Here is a 17205-nt window from a genome sequence, read left to right as displayed (position 1 = left end):
GGGACGATTGCAGCGCTCTCTGGAAGGCTACCTCGGTCTTGGAGTCTGAGGAGGGAAACCAAAGGGCAAGGAAAAGAAAGGTGGGAATGAGATCTACTAGAAAACAAGGTGTATCAGAAAGCAAAGACGGGGTAGAAGGAGATTTAAGGGAACAAAGAAGCAATTATTTGGTTAATCAGGAAATAAATACAACTTTGGATATACTTTCAGCATATCAGTTTTGAGGACTATATTTCAAAACCTGGAGGGATTCTTTGTTTTTTTGTTTTTTGTTTTTTGTTTTTAAGCATTGGCTAAAAATACCTCTTTGATGTCTAGTCTTTGTGTGAAAGTAAAATACATACATTGTGTGTGAAATGCTTGAGAATAGCATATCACAAGTGTATATTTGAATAGAAACCACAAATGTGAGTATATTTTCTTTGGCCAGAATAGCACAGTGAAAATTGACCACGTTGCTTTATAATTTTGCTACAATTAAAATAAATATTTATGGTATTAGAAAGCTCAGGTGGGAAGAGAAATTTGCCTACTTTGAAATTTTTCATTTGTATTGATAAAATTCATCATAAGATTATGTCATTTCACTTGGTCTTATTTCCATATTTTTGATATTTAAATAGAGGAAAAAATAGAATTTGTTGTTAAATTATCAAACTTTGATTACTGTGGAGTTTTATATTCAGTAATTTTCAACTATTATAACTAACATCCTTCTTTTTTCCAGTGGTTTTAAAAGACATGACTACCTTGTAAGTGCCCTCTAGGTATTGAAGGTATCTTTCTATGCGGTTCAAAATATTTTACTGTTCAAGAATGCAAAGAAGCTTATCACCCAATGCTACTCTTTATCAGATACCCTGTATGGATAGCATATTTTATTTAAAAAAAAAAAAAGCCTAAAAGCATATTTATGTTTCTTCTTTTTTAATTTTTTAATTTTTATTTTTTTTATCTTAGCAGAAAATGGCCCCCGTCTACTCGTGGAAGCAGAACAAGCCAGGGTGTTCTCACATCGAGGTGGCAATGTTACACTGCCATGTAAATTTTATCGAGACCCTACAGCATTTGGCTCAGGAACCCACAAGATCCGAATTAAGTGGACCAAGTTAACTTCAGATTACCTCAAGGAAGTGGACGTTTTTGTTTCCATGGGATATCACAAGAAAGCCTATGGAGGCTACCAGGGTAGAGTGTTTCTGAAGGGAGGCAGTGATAATGATGCTTCTCTGGTGATCGCAGACCTCACCCTGGAGGATTATGGGAAATACAAGTGTGAGGTGATTGAAGGATTGGAAGATGATACTGCTGTGGTAGCATTAGATTTACAAGGTAGGTATCTATAAATCATTTTAAACTTGGAAATGATAATTAATCATTTTCTGTGACGAGTAATGTCTAGTGGTAACCATAGCGATTAACGTGAGAAATCAGAAGTCCATGCATAGCAGGCTTCTTTTCTTTTGTATTTTGCAGTCTGTCACTGATTCCAGCTTTCGTATTTGAAATGTACACGCAATAGTTAGACACAAAATTGAAGCTATTTGCAAGTAGGAGCGACGTGCAGTGGAACTGAATTAATAATATTTGGAAACTGCCTTATGCTATTCAAAATTGAAATCTTATGATATGGTTATTGAGAAATTTAGATTGGATGCATTTTTATTATGCTTCTAACATTATCTCAGTTTCAAAATAATGGCAACTTTTGTGAAGGACATCTGCTAACTAAAATACCAGTTATTGTATTCTATAAAGTAACTGTGAAATCTTAATTTAACAAAAAAGCACCCTCCAGGTTTATTTAAATAAATAAGTCAAGAAGTAAACTTTTTTAATGATCCAGACTCTTTTAAACACCAAATACCAAACAATATAGGCATGCTGGGGGAATTTTTTCCCCCTGAAATATGTAATCTACTCAGTAGGTTCAAAAACCAAAATGTAGAGAATGCTAAACAATAAAAAGTGTCCTCGCTGCCTAAAGTCCACCCTCTATAGACCCCACCAGTGGGGAAACTCTTCTCTGTTTCTCATGCATCTCAAAACATCTTATATTCGTGAATTTCAGTGTTTCTTTACACTGAAGGATGAATTTTTGGCTGCTTTGGTAGAATACTTTCCTTCCTTATGCGTGTAAACTAGAGGTGTGTGTTTGCTAGAAGTCCCTTTTGTAACCTAGGACAGATTTGTGCTTTTGGAAAAGCATCTGTTTGCCCCACTAGCGTATCCCTGAACAGGTGACCCTCTGAATCCCACAGAATCCCATCACACACATGGAGACTTCTCAGCTTTATGTATCTAATAAATTGCATGATGTCATAAAGTACATTTTTTGGATCTTCTCTTGTCTCTCCTTTTTCCTCTTGTCTCTCTTAGTCATAGTTCTTGGCTCTTGATTCTGAATCACCTTGTACTTTTTTTTTTTTATTGAGTCACATGAATATCTATAAACATTGGCATTATTCAAGATGAAAGAAGTGATTGGTTTAGGGAAAACAGTTAATCATCAAATATGAATGACAACCAGTTTTCTTTATCGAAGGGGCAGCAGGCAGTGGACAGACCCTCGAGCTAGTAGTACCAACCAAAACTTTCAGGTTAGTCCCAGTTCTACCAGTATGAGTTTTGAAACTGGGGAAAGTTATTTAATCCTTGTACCTGGCTTCTTCATTTATGAAAAACAGGTTGAACTACATTATTTGTTCAGTTACTTTTTCTTCTAAAATTCTGTTTCTATACCATGCCACATTTACTATCTCCCTACATTTATTTTAAAATGAAATTTTAAGTGACTAGAAAGCAGTAGAGCTTTCCAGAAATAGAAGGAAACCAAAAAATAAATACAGTGAATATAAGATATCCAAACTCCGCCTGGATCCCTGCTTGCTAAGAGCTTTGAGCATGGAGCCTGCTATACTTTTGTTTAAAAAGGAAACTTACAATGAGTCAAAGGATGATGCACTCCAAGGTCAAACTGAGACTGTATTCAAGACATACTTAGAGGTGTTGAAAAGGAAATGTAAAAAGAGTAATTTTTTCTGCCTAGGCCCTTCCCCATCCCAAATCACCACATTTTCCATGCTATTGGAACACTTCCCTACCATATAACCCATTAACATATGAGCCAAGTAAATGTGTCCAAGAAACCAATTTAACTGATAAATATTTTTATAAGTGCTATTTCGGTGCCAGGAGATGTGAAGATTTCCAAATCTTGGTTCTTTTCATTCAACAGTCTGACAGGCTATTAAAGATTCTAATACACTTTCGAAAGTAAGTATTTTAAAATAAGCAGAAATTATTACATTGTAGGTCAACTACCCTTCAAATACAATAAATAAATAAAGGAAATAAGGTAGACTTGGGTTATAGAGTAAGCAGGTACAAAGCCATTGCTCTACTCCCATGCGCCCTGTTTGGTTCACCTCATTAATCCCCCTTGACAGAGGAGACTTAGGGAGAACTCCTTTTCTATGGTAACATGGCCAGTAGTAAGAGCTAGAACTGGAATTTGCTAGCAAGAACACTGGAAGAAGCCTCTGCTTTTATCCACTCTCATCCAAGGAGGAGAAATTCTCTGTTGGAGAGAAGACCAGAGACTTCCAAAAGGTAGCAGTCTTTGTCAGTTTCTGGCTGCAGAGGATTCTTAAAGCGCCCAGAGTGACTTGGGTGATCATCTACGGGCTGTCTTTGGTCACACTGCATTAATTGGTGTGCTCATGGTGGCTCATGGTGGTTCCATTCCCCTCCCTGAAGGTAGCGTTTTTTTCTGCCTTTCTTGTGTGCGGTAGAAAGGGTAGAAGCAGTCATTAACCAGAGCACCTGCCTTGAAACAGCTAACATTTTAACCTTCGGCACACACGAATCCATTTCTGAACAAATGAAGAACATACACATCTCCCAAGAGTAAGATTCGAGTTTCACGCTGTCCCTTCCGCTCCATAGCTGTGAAGCTCTCGCACCTTACAGAAAGTTCCATTATAGCTCTCATCACGCTTTGTTTTGCAAAGTTTGCTGACTTGGCCTTCTCTACCCAGTACCTACAATCTAGTTGAGGGTGTCAGGTGCCAAGAACAAAGTTGTTCTTGTAAACTACTTGTTTACAAGATTGAATGTTGTATACAATGGATTTAAACGTTCAAAGACATAAACAAAACATGCACACCATGGACGGGCCATGGAAAGTACTGCAAAGCAAGGAACACTTGATTGGGTGAACCTGGTCCTTCCAAAGGCAGAGAGCATAAAAAAGCAAGGGAGAAGACATCACGGGTGTGAGAGAGAAACTCCTCAAGGGGAAAAATGTGAGCAGCAGGTGCTATAGACAGTCTGCATCCACATGGATTGGTTTAAGGTTCTCAGCTTGGCAATAGGATAAGATAAAAACATTTTTTATCACAGCCAATTTCAAACATTTAGAAAAACGTTATGACTCGTATACTGAATCCCAGTATACCATTGTCCAGCTTCAAAAATTACCATGATAGGGCGCCTGGGTGGCTCAGTGGGTTAAGTCACTGCCTTCGGCTCAGGTCATGATCTCAGGGTCCTGAGATCGAGTCCCGTATCGGGCTCTCTGCTCAGCAGGGAGCCTGCTTCTCTCTCTCTCTCTCTCTCTCAGCCTGCCTCTCCATCTGCTTGTGATATATCTCTGTCAAATAAATAAATAAAATCTTTTTAAAAAATTACCATGATAAAGACACCTTATTTATTTTTTTAAATTTATTTGACAGACAGAGATCACAAGTAGGCAGAAAGGCAGGCAGAGAGAGGAGAGGGCAGGCTTCCCGCCAAGCAGAGAGCCCCATGCGGGGCTCTATCCCAGGATCCTGAGATCATGACCTGAGCTGAAGGCAGAGGCTTTAACCCAGTGAGCCACCCAGGCACCCTAAAGACACCTTATTTTATCTCGCTTTGGATAATCCCATTTGCACTGAATAATTTTCAAGAACAACTCAGATAGCATATTATTCTATTTATGTATGCTGCAATATGAGGCAAGGACTCGTATTTTAAAATGAAATTACTAAAATAAATTTAAGATAGTTACTGTAGAATAATATTTGAAGAAGCTTGGTTGGTCTAACCTGAAGGTAGACATGGAGAGTGACTTGGTAATTTCCACATAGTCTGGGACAGATGAGCAAGGTGCCGTGATTATATACTTAAGAGTTTAAGGACCATGTGGCAAAAGAGATTTTGTGGTTAGCCCTTAATAGCTCCAACCCAGTGTTTGACTTTTTTTCATTATCAGCTACAAGCTACATTCTTACATGTGACCATTAGGCAAGTTTCAGTCAAAGTCCTCATCAGTCTGCTAATGTATGTAAATAAGGCCAAGGAAACATATCATTTTAAATGTCATGATGATGGTTTTTCAGCTGTACTTGTACAATGTTTTAAATTATATTGGTCCTTTAATACATGCTAAATGCTATGTTCTCCAAAGAATTCCTCCAGTTAGGACAAAAGTCATTCTTAAGATGTCCAAATTATATGGTTTGTATTTATAGTACAAGATTTTATTCTGTCTTGGATTCAAACTCAACTCAACTAAACGAAAAATGTGACACTTTTTTTTTTTTCCAATCTCCCATTGTATTGGTTTTCTGCTAGTGACAATGGGGCTAGCTACAAAAAAATATAGTCTGAGAACTTTTAGAAATAGAAAAAAATTCAGACATGTGTAGAGCACTGAGAGGCACTAGAAGGGGCATTGAGGAAGGGAAAATTATACTCGTGGTGTCTATTACTCAAGTTACTGGAATTGACGTTAGCTTTCATATGGGCTATGGAATGAACATCCTTCAGATATCTGAAAATTGACATTTGCCAACAACTAGGATGAACTGGACTGTGCAATTATAAATATTAAAGGGTATGTTTTCAAAATGTATTTCTATTGACTAAACCACTCACATTCTTCTCCATACGTAGATCATCTTTATTAAATTCCTTTGTCATGATGCTTACCAGCCGTTCATGGGAAAAGAGACAACTTCTGATTACATTTTGACGTATGAGGATAAAATAATCATACTTGGAAAATAATCACACGCCCTTCATTTCCACCGATGGAAGTTTACTTTGTATTTTTGTAATGCTGGATGAAAGCAATATCCATTCCCTCTATAATTCAGCTACAGGAAGTGCACATTTTTTCCACAGAGAAAGTTTTCGGCAATTACAGTCTTAGATGTTGAAATCTTAATTCGGGGGAAGTAAAATAAGTAAATAAATAAAACACTAGCAAACATGCAGCTTCAGAAATGTCCCTGCTTGTAAGAAACATCTGATTATTGAAATGTGTGCACCAAGTGAGCATAGTATGGTGAAACTTTTACAACTTTGGCTGAGACACAGAAATAGACCTTGATTTACTTGGGATGCATTCTTTTCCATAAACATAAACATTAATTAAAATTCAAGTAAATGTTTTGAATTAATATAACAATAAGTTGGCCATTCATTCCTACAGTTGCAAAATAATGAAGTTTCAGTATTGAGTTTCATTATGACTTTTTTTTTTAATAAGATTTTATTTATTTATTTGACAGACAGAGATCACAAGTAGGCAGAGAGAAGGCAGAGAGAGGGGAGAAGCAGGCTCCCTGCTGAGCGGAGAGCCTGATGATACGGGGCTCGATCCCAGAACCCTGGGACTATGACCTGAGCTGAAGGTAGAGGTTTAACCCACTGAGCCACTCAGGCGCCCCTCATTATGACTTTTTTTTTTTTTTTCATTATGACTTTAAGAAATGTTTGCATGAAGTTATGTTAAATTTGAAAGGAACTTAAATAAAAATACATTACACTGAATTTGGAACTGAATCAATCATGGTAACATTCAACGATTAATCAAGAACTACTCAAGAAAATTTTTTCCTAATTCCCACGAGAGTCCACCAAATACCACCACAGTGAATTTAAAACCAGAAAGGCCATCTAAGTCTTAAAAACCATTGTAAATTAAAATATTCGACAGTCTCCACTATTCCCTTCTTGAGACATTTGGGAAACGGACTCCAACCCAAATGGTTTCTCCCTCCAGACTGAAACACTTTGAGATTTTTCTCTCACTTGGGGTCTAGCTGCCAAGGAAATCTTTCTTGGATAAATTAAAATTTTTCTTTTCGTTGGCATTGCTGGGATTCTGAGGAAAGAGGATGAAAGGCATGAGGGGACAGGGAGAGCTATAGCAGTTCCTTCCCAGCCCTAACTGGGTTCTTAGCTGGATGCCTGGAAATAGCTCTTCTTCGATAGAACCATCTCAGGCTCCCCCCAACCCCCGTCACTGCAGGGGGCAGTGGCAACTGAGAGAGTCTTTTTCTCCTTCCTTTTGGCTCTGATTCAACTTACAGATCCCTCAGCCAAGAACCTGAGAAGGCAGGATGAGATCAGGAAGCCTTCCTGGATCCCTGCCTCTAGGGAACATTGCCAGTTGGACCGTCCTAGAGGGACAAACGTGTCCTGCAGAGGCCTTGGGTGGACACGACTGGATTTAGGCTATTGAAATTTCTTCTTGTAGAGTTTTCCAGGACAATTTATAAAAGAAAACATTTCCTGTGTCCTGGTTACACGATTAGTGAATTGTATATTCATCTTGAACAGGGTCTGCGGTCTCATAAAACAGCACTTGTGATAGAACTCACCCATTACTGTGTCAGTGGGACAATTTATTATATTCCACAAGTTAAAGCATTAATTATTTCTAATTATAACCAAAAATCCAAGGCAAGGCCTTAAATAGCCATTCTGAATTAATTGTCTTTTCTGGGAAGACATTTTGAGGCAGGAGTCCTTCTGAAAGTCCAGCAAATGATACAAGTTTGCTTTCTGATGACGTAATTCTTATCGTTGAAAGAAAATGCACAGAAAGTTAGGAGATGGCTCAATCATCTCCAGTGATTATCTGACCCAAAGAAGGCTTTGGGGAAGCCACTGTATCTTCCCAGGCAAAGTCAAGTCACACTGTTCATATTTGTTAAGGGTTTTTGCCCTCTCAAATATTTAACTTAATTCTTTGGCATTAACTCCACCGATATTTATTCTGTATCTGCCTTGTACAAGACAAGCTTTGAGAAGGGTTTTTTTTTTTTTTCCTATTTGCGAGAAAAATGTTTTTAAAAACTCGTTTCAATTTACAACATATGAATATGGACGCTGAAGAATTATTTTTAAACAAAAGTTCTCATTTTTATTGTGCATACAGAACAGAATAAAAAATAAGATCAAAGGCTACAATTTAAAGTTTAAATGGATAACAGAGCCAGGATACCCTCAATGGAGTATGGAGTGAGGTATGCTCCACTGTAAAGAATTGGCTTATTAATATGAAATAAAGCTGCTTAATTAGGTTTTTGTTAAATATGTAAAATGATTTTTTCAGTTTCTCTAAGTAAGAAACCCCCTAAGTGAAAGTTACTTAGATAAGTAAGTTTTTAGGAGCATATATAAAATAATGTATCTAATTTGAATCACTTGTTACCATGTTTGTTTACACATTTAAAAGGCTGGCCTGGGCACCCCGGTGGCTTAGTTCTTAAGTAACTGCCTTCACTCAGTCATAATCCCAGGGTCCTGGGATCCAGCCTCACATGGGGCTCCCTGCTCAGCAGGAAGCCTGCTTCTCCCTCTCCTCTCTGCTTGTGTTCCCTCTCTCGCTGTGCCTCTCTCTGTCAAATAAATAAATAAAATCTAAAAAAAGAAAAAAAAAAAAGAAAATGAAGAAATGAATCATAAATAAATAAATAAATAAATAAAAGGCTGTTTAAGTGGGGCACCTGGATGGCTCAGTTGGTTAAGCATCCAACTCTTGATTTCGGCTCAGGTCATTATCTCAGGGTCTGGGATCAAGCCCTGAGCTGGCTCTACACTCTGTGCCATAGAATCTGCTTGAGATTCCCTCTCTCCCTCTCCTTTTGCTCCTACCCCCAAGGCACTCTCTCCCCGAATAAATAAATAAAATCTTTTTAAAAATAAGTAAAAAAAAAAAAAAGGCTATCCTAAGCTAATTACTAATTATATAACTACTAACAAAAAACATGCAAATTCTGATAAATTCCTTCTCTCTGAGCACTATTTCTATATCTTCCCCCATTATCAATATTCAATATTGACTTTTTCCTAGCTGCAAAGGACTCAGTAGTAATCCATTTTAAAGTTATTAACAGAAGTAGTAGAAGGTAAATTCTCAAGGAAGCTATCTGAAAAATATAACCCATGGGTGAATCATTCCAAAAAGGTGAATGTTAAAGTTTGAATTGAACTCTTAAGTGAAAGGGTAATTCACTGAAGTCATCAAACCACATACCTTAACTGTGAAATGCTCAGAGCTGAGAGGCTGTTTGTAGGGGAAAGGGACCACGAGAAATCCCTGCAAGCTGACCAAAAACTGTAACTTCATCTGATGGAGACTGTATTCTGTTTTCACCATTCAAGTGACATTTGCTCATGATTGTTACTTTCTGTACCACTAATCCCTTGGTCTCTCCTTTGGACAGGTGTGGTATTCCCTTACTTCCCACGACTCGGGCGCTACAATCTCAATTTCCACGAGGCACAGCAGGCGTGTCTGGACCAGGATGCTGTGATTGCCTCCTTTGACCAGCTTTACGATGCCTGGCGGGGCGGGCTAGACTGGTGCAACGCCGGCTGGCTCAGCGACGGGTCTGTGCAGTACCCCATCACGAAGCCCAGAGAGCCTTGCGGGGGCCAAAACACGGTGCCTGGTGTCAGGAACTACGGGTTTTGGGATAAAGACAAAAGCAGATATGATGTTTTCTGTTTTACATCTAACTTCAATGGTAAGCTATGAAGCTCTTCAGTAATAGTAAGATATCACTGCCTTCTTTCCTGTCCTGGGGATCAAAATGTACTATAACACCACACTCAATCTTTAATCTTACATGCTTTGATGTATTGCCCTGAGTTAGAAAAGATGAAAAGTTCTTTAATGTCATAATTAAAAAAAAATTCACCTGAGCAAAAATGTCCATTTCCACTATTCCTAGGTATTATTGCATCTGACTGTAATTATAAAATGGTTTAAGTTGAGATATTCTACAGGGTCTGTTATTGAACAGACAATAGAGTATAATAGAGATGTGTGCCATGGGCTACAGATCTCTAATTGAAGGGAGAGTAGCCTCTCTGTCACACTCTAAATTACAAAGTCAATTATGTTCACAGTTGATCAGTAAAACTCACAATAATGAGAGAGCTCAGAGTAAAGAGGACTTTGCAAAACAAAAACAAAAGCCCGACAACAGTAAGAAACAAAAAAAGTAGCAATGACACTGGAGACAAAAGCAGAAGAGATACACGGGTTGTTTCTGTGTTGTTGATGGTAAGTCTGTTGCCTTCAGTGTAACTCCCAACCCAGTCTTCCCCATCCAGAACCAGCTACACAATTTGTGGGACCTATTGCAGAATGAAAATGTGGGTTCAAAATTTATGCTCAAAATTCATGTTCATATTTATTTTCAAAATTTATGGTCATAATTATGTTCAAAAATTATGCATTTTAATATGGTGACAGAAGTACATTCAACATACATGGAGCCCTGTGTAACTGCACAGGTCACACGCCCATAAAGCAAACCCTGGCCCCATCATTTTCTATGTTAGTTCCCTGGCAACATGCTTTGTGAAAAACAGCGAGGGATCAGGGATGAACCAACTTTCTGTAAAGGGCCAGATAAATATTTTTGGCTTTTGTGGGCCGCACAGTCTTGTTGTAACTACTCAGTGTAGTTTTATACGTTGTAATGCAAAACAGCCACAGATAGTATGAAAAGGAAGGGTATGCCTGTGTTTCAATACAACTTCTGGTGACCCGTGTGCAGTAGTGTGCGGACCTCTGGTATAGATGACAGAGTCAACCTTCTAACTCATGCTCTGGTGGCCTCCACCTTTCCTCCAAATCACACTGTCTTAGTCTCACCCGAAAGAACAGGCAAGCATTAATTTATACTGCAGGAAGTTATATGTAATGGAGGGCGAGGAGATGTCCCACTACAATGGGTAATCAGGTAAGAGAGTCTGATTATATTCCACTGAGACTCAAAGTCTGAGAAAATCTTCCGCGTAGCATTTCAGCCAATTGATGTCCTACTTTATACATTGTATGCATATTTAATATACACTGAAGGTATTTCAGTAATTAACTTTATTCAATGAGTGGCTAAGATTAATCCGCTCTTTCTTGTGCAATCAAGAAATGGTTAGGTGTCAGAGCTCCCACTGAATACATAAATTCATCCTCTTTGCTAGTAACTGAACAGACTCGGTTCACATTCTGAGTTCGCATTATTTATGGCAAGTGACTTCCTGTATTTTTTGCATTTTCATACTGTAGTCTTTGAATCAGAATAATGTCTTATTGATACCTGTAATGAAAAGGACTTGTGGGCTTTTGATTTTTTTTTAAATGGACTTTTATGTCAGGAATGTTTTTTGATCTTTTCACATTCAAATTTTGCCTCTCCAGAAACTTGTGCTAGGGTTCAGTCTTGTACAGCTAGAATTTAAATAGCTCTTCCTTTTAACATGGAATTCTGTCTTCTGTGGTGCTACAGAAGGGCCCTTTTAGTCACTAATTAGCTAACAGAAAGTGCATCTGTCATTTCCCTTCTCGGTTTCAAAGCTCTAAAAGGGCACGTCTGAACTCATATTAAGGGACAAGGAAAAAACTAATTTAATGGAGAATGACCCGGGGGGCGCTACGTTTAACCCACAACCCTGCATCGCTCTATCTCCCCCTTCCATGGGGAACACTTCCGTTTGGGCTGCTTCCATCTCTGGGCGGCTCAGCAGCAGACCGACGCATGACTCTCTCCCCTTCTCTCCGCAGGCCGGTTTTACTACCTGATCCACCCCACCAAGCTGACCTACGACGAAGCGGTGCAAGCTTGTCTCAACGACGGTGCTCAGATCGCAAAAGTGGGCCAGATCTTCGCAGCCTGGAAACTTCTGGGATACGACCGCTGCGATGCGGGCTGGCTGGCGGATGGCAGCGTCCGCTACCCCATCTCTCGGCCGAGGAGGCGCTGCAGTCCCACGGAGGCTGCCGTGCGCTTCGTGGGGTTCCCAGATAAAAAGCATAAGCTGTATGGTGTCTACTGCTTCAGAGCATACAACTGAGTGTGCCCCTAGAGCACATCAGTTTTAAAGTCATTAAGAACATGTGAAAGGTTTTTTGTTTTTTTTTTTGTTTGGGTTTGGTTTTTTTGTTTGTTTGTTTGTTTGTTTGTTTTTTCAATACGAACTCGTGCAAGTTACCAAAACTGTGATAACCCTTTTTTACTTACTGGAAAGAGTCATTTTCATAAAGACCAATTCATGAATTTGTTTTTGTAAAGCTATCATTCAATATATATTATAAATTAATATAATTTTAAGGGAAGCGCTAGATAAGGAGGCTTTAGAGCCAAATTGTTTAGGCTACATCATCCCGGTGAAGTACCCTTTCATGAACGGGGCACGCAATAGCTTGAGGGTTGCGAGGGTGACGTTAAGGAAAGTGCAGCTATTCAGAGCAGCAGCTTCCACAAGCACAAATTTTACACATTTGTACAATTTTGAAATGCACTACAATCTACAGATTAGAGCAACGGATTTGAAATACAGGCTTCTTTACAGAAACTGAGATTCCGAGGGGTTGCACAAAACTCAGTTTCACAAGGGAACAATCTACACTTTTCTAAAATATGTTATTTCAAGTCTCCAATAAACAGAACGTTTTAGTCTTTAAAATCCTGCCTTTTTGACCAAAAAAAAAAAAAAAGAAAGAAAGAAATTTATATGGACTCCAATGCATAGTGACAAGCACAGTTAAAACTCCTTAATAACCCCATTTATATGAAGTATGAAACATAAATGAGCAGATAATATTTAACCGATGAGAGACTCCTATCTTCTTTTAATTGAAATGACAGGTACCTGAGAAAATCATTAAATCTTTTGAGTAGCTTTACCAAGTTATATTTAAATTCTAAGGGCCGTCTGCTAAGCAGCATTAGCATCTACTCAGGGCAGTTATATAGATAAACTGCTGGACAGAAAAATTGTAAAATTTAGCAGCTTGATTTTATGTTAGCCTATGAAATATATTGTCCTATAAAAATAACTTTAAGCTATTTAATATTTCCTTCTTATTTACCTTACAGGAAAGAAATTTAAACCACAAAAGAAATGAGTAACTCAACACTTGCCTAACCAACAACAGACAACCAAATATAGACCCAACTTTCAAAATTCCCATTATTCTTCTTTGTATATACTAGAAAGCCCAAATGGTGCCTGTGGGGGGGGAAACAAGAGAACAAAGTCGTTCTAAACCTTCCTCCAAATAGAAAACGTGGTCAGTGATGTCACTTTCCTTCATTAGGCTTAAATGAAATGCAGAACCTCCCATCAAAGAGTTTACACTAAAATCTTCAGGGCTTTAAATGAAAGGGTAAGGCCAGCTTTAGAAAAACAACTTTAGACATTAGCAGCTCCAATATTAAATAAAGCTCTGTTTTCCTATATTTTTATGACTGTGAGACCCCACAGGGACCAATATTTGTATTCAAATTACATTTCATGGTTTCCCATTGTTTCACAATGAGTTCTAATAAATGGGATTTAGTATAATAATCCAAGTATGACATAGCTGGTATGCTTTCATGAATGTTTTTATGTAGATTTTCCTCCCATGAACATGAGTAAATAAATCTGTTTCCTGAATTGATTGTGGTTGCATTTAAAGCTCTGTAATAATTCTAATAAATTTACTCTATAGAGGTACATGTGTGGAAGGTATAGAGCAATTGGAAGTCCATGAAACCATAATTATACCCATACATTATCTAGAGAAAATATTGTAAATAAAAGTAGATCATTTCTTTTATCGAAGCATATCTGGGAAATTTCAGATGCTTCAATATTAAAAAAGGATAGTGTATGCATGCACATTTTTACATTAGGTTGGATATGCAAATTGTACAAAAATATAAATCCAAAGAGGTCGTAAAATTTAACTCAAACACAGCTGATACAACTAGCATTCAAACTTCTAAATTAAAAATACCGGAATGATCTAGGGTCAGATGAATACATCATTTAAAGAGGGGACCATCTCCAAAACAGCAACTTTAACACCTCAAATATGGGGGGTAGCATATTGGAGCATATTGTGTGAATGATTATGACCCACATTACAAGAATTTTATTGGAAATGCAAGTGGGAACACATTTCTATTGAAGCAGGTATATAATTTTCAGTTATTGCTGCAGAACTCTACCTTTATAATATTAAGCATAGTAGGGTTTCTTAACTTTTGAATACTTACTAGTATTGGAATTGGTGCTGTTCAAAATCTCTGGAGTGACTGTTAGCTAATTAAAATCTATACTGATTGAACACCATTTTTCCATGCTTATTAAAAAAAAAAATCTTAACGGAATGAATACTGCTGGGCAGAATTTTTATCTCCTAACTTCCCCCAAAGGATCAGAGTCCCCTTCCTCCTTTGGACTCCTTCCTGAAGGAGGGTTTTTTAAATGTTCTTATTTTACAGTTTTTCCATCAATGTCTCTTTTCCTACTTCATTCCCCAAGATAGCTCACTGAGGATTTCTAAAAAAGAAAAGCTATCCTAATACATATAATTCCTAAAAGAAAGTCAGTATAGCACTGACGAATTCAGAAATTACTCCTCAGACTTGGGTTCCAAGAGTACCAGAGGGATGAGGTGGGAGTCTCAACTAGGAAATTTTGTTTTGACCATTTTGTCCATAATTAACAATCGTGGCCCATACAAGGAACAAAGTTGACTTGCAAATTTCAATGAGATACCTACATTTGAGAACACCAACCAAAAGAAATGATTTGCATGGAAAGAGGGAATGGGAATGAAAATAAGTCATATTAACACTGGAAACCATCTTTAAATGACTGCTGCCATATTTTATCATGGTAATCTTTAGTCAAATATGGTATTTGTAAATTTGAACCTTCTGTCATAGAAAGGGGGCCGGTACCTATGTTTAAGCTTTATTTTATGCAGTAATGTAGTTGCTTATTATTTTGGCAATTAGAAGTAGACTCAAAGGAGATTCCAATTTGGTTGCTGGCAGCCATACTGGGTTTCTTCAGATCAGTGCTCCAAAGAATACGGTGGTCCCATAGAGTAGCTGACCACTAAGGAGGAGAGAATAAAAGGGAATTACCTATCAGTTTTCAACAAAGAATGCATCAAGAATGATCAATGGAAAACTGACAGAGTTGTGTTGAGAAGTGAACTGTATCATAGCTCACTACTGCCAGAGCAGCAATGATGTACAACAAAAGAAATGAGAAATTCAAGTCATTAAACCACCTGATTAAAAGAAAAACCAGTATTTAAAGGCATTTAATACCTACTGAGTACAAATCTGAGGAGAAGAACCAATCTGTATTACCCCCCACAAAATGTTTTCATTTTCTGTAAGATACAATGAACTGGTAAACAAACATTAAAAGTCAATTTTGTGTTACCCCAGTATCTTTTGATTCGTCTGAGTTGTAGAATCTTAGCTATTAATCTTTGGTCAAACTCTATAAATATACATTATTTCAAGAAAAGACATTTAACCCATCCTTGTTTTGATACATTTCAGTTCAAATTGTAAACAACATAACAAAATTTCCATTTCTTACTATTTTTGCAAAGTTGGGAGGAAAGTGCCTATCTGTGGTAATGCTAAATCACCCATAGTATATCCCAAAATTTTTGGCTTTTTTTCCTTTTTATATGATTCAAATCTTCATTTATTTTGCTCACCATGTTAGCAATCCCAGAAATCTGTGGTGTTAAATTAATATGCTTGACATGCTTTATGACCTCAATTATTAGCACTGAATTAAAAGAAAGATCCTTATTTTCATAGTAAAGTCCTTATACCCCAATAACAAGGAATATACCTTCCCTGAATTTTCAACATGGAGAATACTTTCTGGAGATCACTGGCATACAGAAACCCCTTCTTGGGTGTAAGAATCTATAGCCGGTACAATGACTTGAATGCAAACACACCCAAAACAGTTTGAGCCATTGACATTCAAACACTAAACTACACTTTAAAAATTTTCCCATACTTATTTGGAATACAGCAAACAGCCTTGGAGACGAAAGAACAAGAGTAAATATGAAGTTAAATAATATTTAAGTGCTTAAGTTCTAACAGAGATGAAAGATACCATCTTCGACTTTGCCAGCAAATTTCATGTCTGACTAATGCCTGGTCAAATACAAAGCCCACTTGGTACCAGTATCAAAGAGTTGTATGGAATTTCAAAGTGCTTAAATAAGTGAAGCTTTTCACATGTGATGCTCTTAGTTCCCTACCAAGTGATAACCCTTAATCCTGAGACAATTCTTGACTAGAACAGTCCCTGTCCGGGACGGTAATATACACAAGGAGACTAAAAACAGTAAAGGATTATGGGTAGGATGAGGGAGAGAAGGAAGCACTAAGAAGAAACTGATACAAAAACATAAGAAAAGAATCTTTCTTTTATGTCTCGATTTCTTGGGCTCTCTATTTAGAATTACTTAGAGGCACAGCTTAAGATGGCTCTACAGTCTTTACTTCTCTGTAGATGATGTATTTAGGAAACTGTCAGCAGGCTACACACCCCAATCTGATGGAGGAAATTCATTACACACATATTCTTTTCACTAAGAAGCAAACAAAGCTTATTTATCTTCTCTATATTTCTTTCCAGCCAATAAAGTGTCACCTCCATAGCCACTCGTCATCTGAATCAACTCGGGTCAAGCCCAGAGGGTGATTCCATGTCTTTCTTGAAATCAACCAATTTTCCTTCTCAGCTTCTCTCGGTCCACTGGGGCTGTTCAGCATCAGTGGCTTCGGCTATTAAAAGATGACTCTTTATTTAGTTGGTGTCTGACTACAGGCTGAGCTCTGTTTATTTAGGGGGATACTCCCATGGTGGAGAGAAAGCTCAGATTCCCCAGTACCTAACAGTGAAAATCTACTGGCTTTAACAACAAATAGAAGATTCTTGGACAGCCGAAGAATTCCAGGAGGATTTAATGCCCATCGTTTTTCTTTCTAAGAAAGAGCCCCAATCATCAGCTCCCCATCCTGCTTAAGATATCTGGGTTTTAAAAATGTGTGTGTTGTAAAATATTTCTCCTTTTGATTTTGATCA

At 37.7% G+C, this 17205-nt stretch overlaps 1 protein-coding gene across 1 annotated transcript in view; it reads left to right on the top strand.

The window, feature by feature from the left end:
* The window catches only part of HAPLN1 (hyaluronan and proteoglycan link protein 1), a 35285-nt gene extending 21546 nt beyond the window's left edge, over positions 1–13739 (top strand). Inside the window, exons 3-5 of the mRNA XM_059175416.1 lie at positions 961–1332; positions 9507–9809; positions 11858–13739. Of these exons, the coding sequence (XP_059031399.1) occupies positions 961–1332; positions 9507–9809; positions 11858–12147 (965 nt within the window). The 3' untranslated portion in view covers positions 12148–13739. The remainder of the gene's footprint in view (positions 1–960; positions 1333–9506; positions 9810–11857) is intronic.
* The last annotated feature ends 3466 nt before the right edge of the window (positions 13740–17205 follow it).

This window comes from Mustela lutreola, chromosome 5 (assembly GCF_030435805.1).
Source record: "Mustela lutreola isolate mMusLut2 chromosome 5, mMusLut2.pri, whole genome shotgun sequence".
Taxonomy (NCBI): domain Eukaryota; kingdom Metazoa; phylum Chordata; class Mammalia; order Carnivora; family Mustelidae; genus Mustela; species Mustela lutreola.
This window is presented reverse-complemented; position numbering and strand designations above follow the sequence as displayed.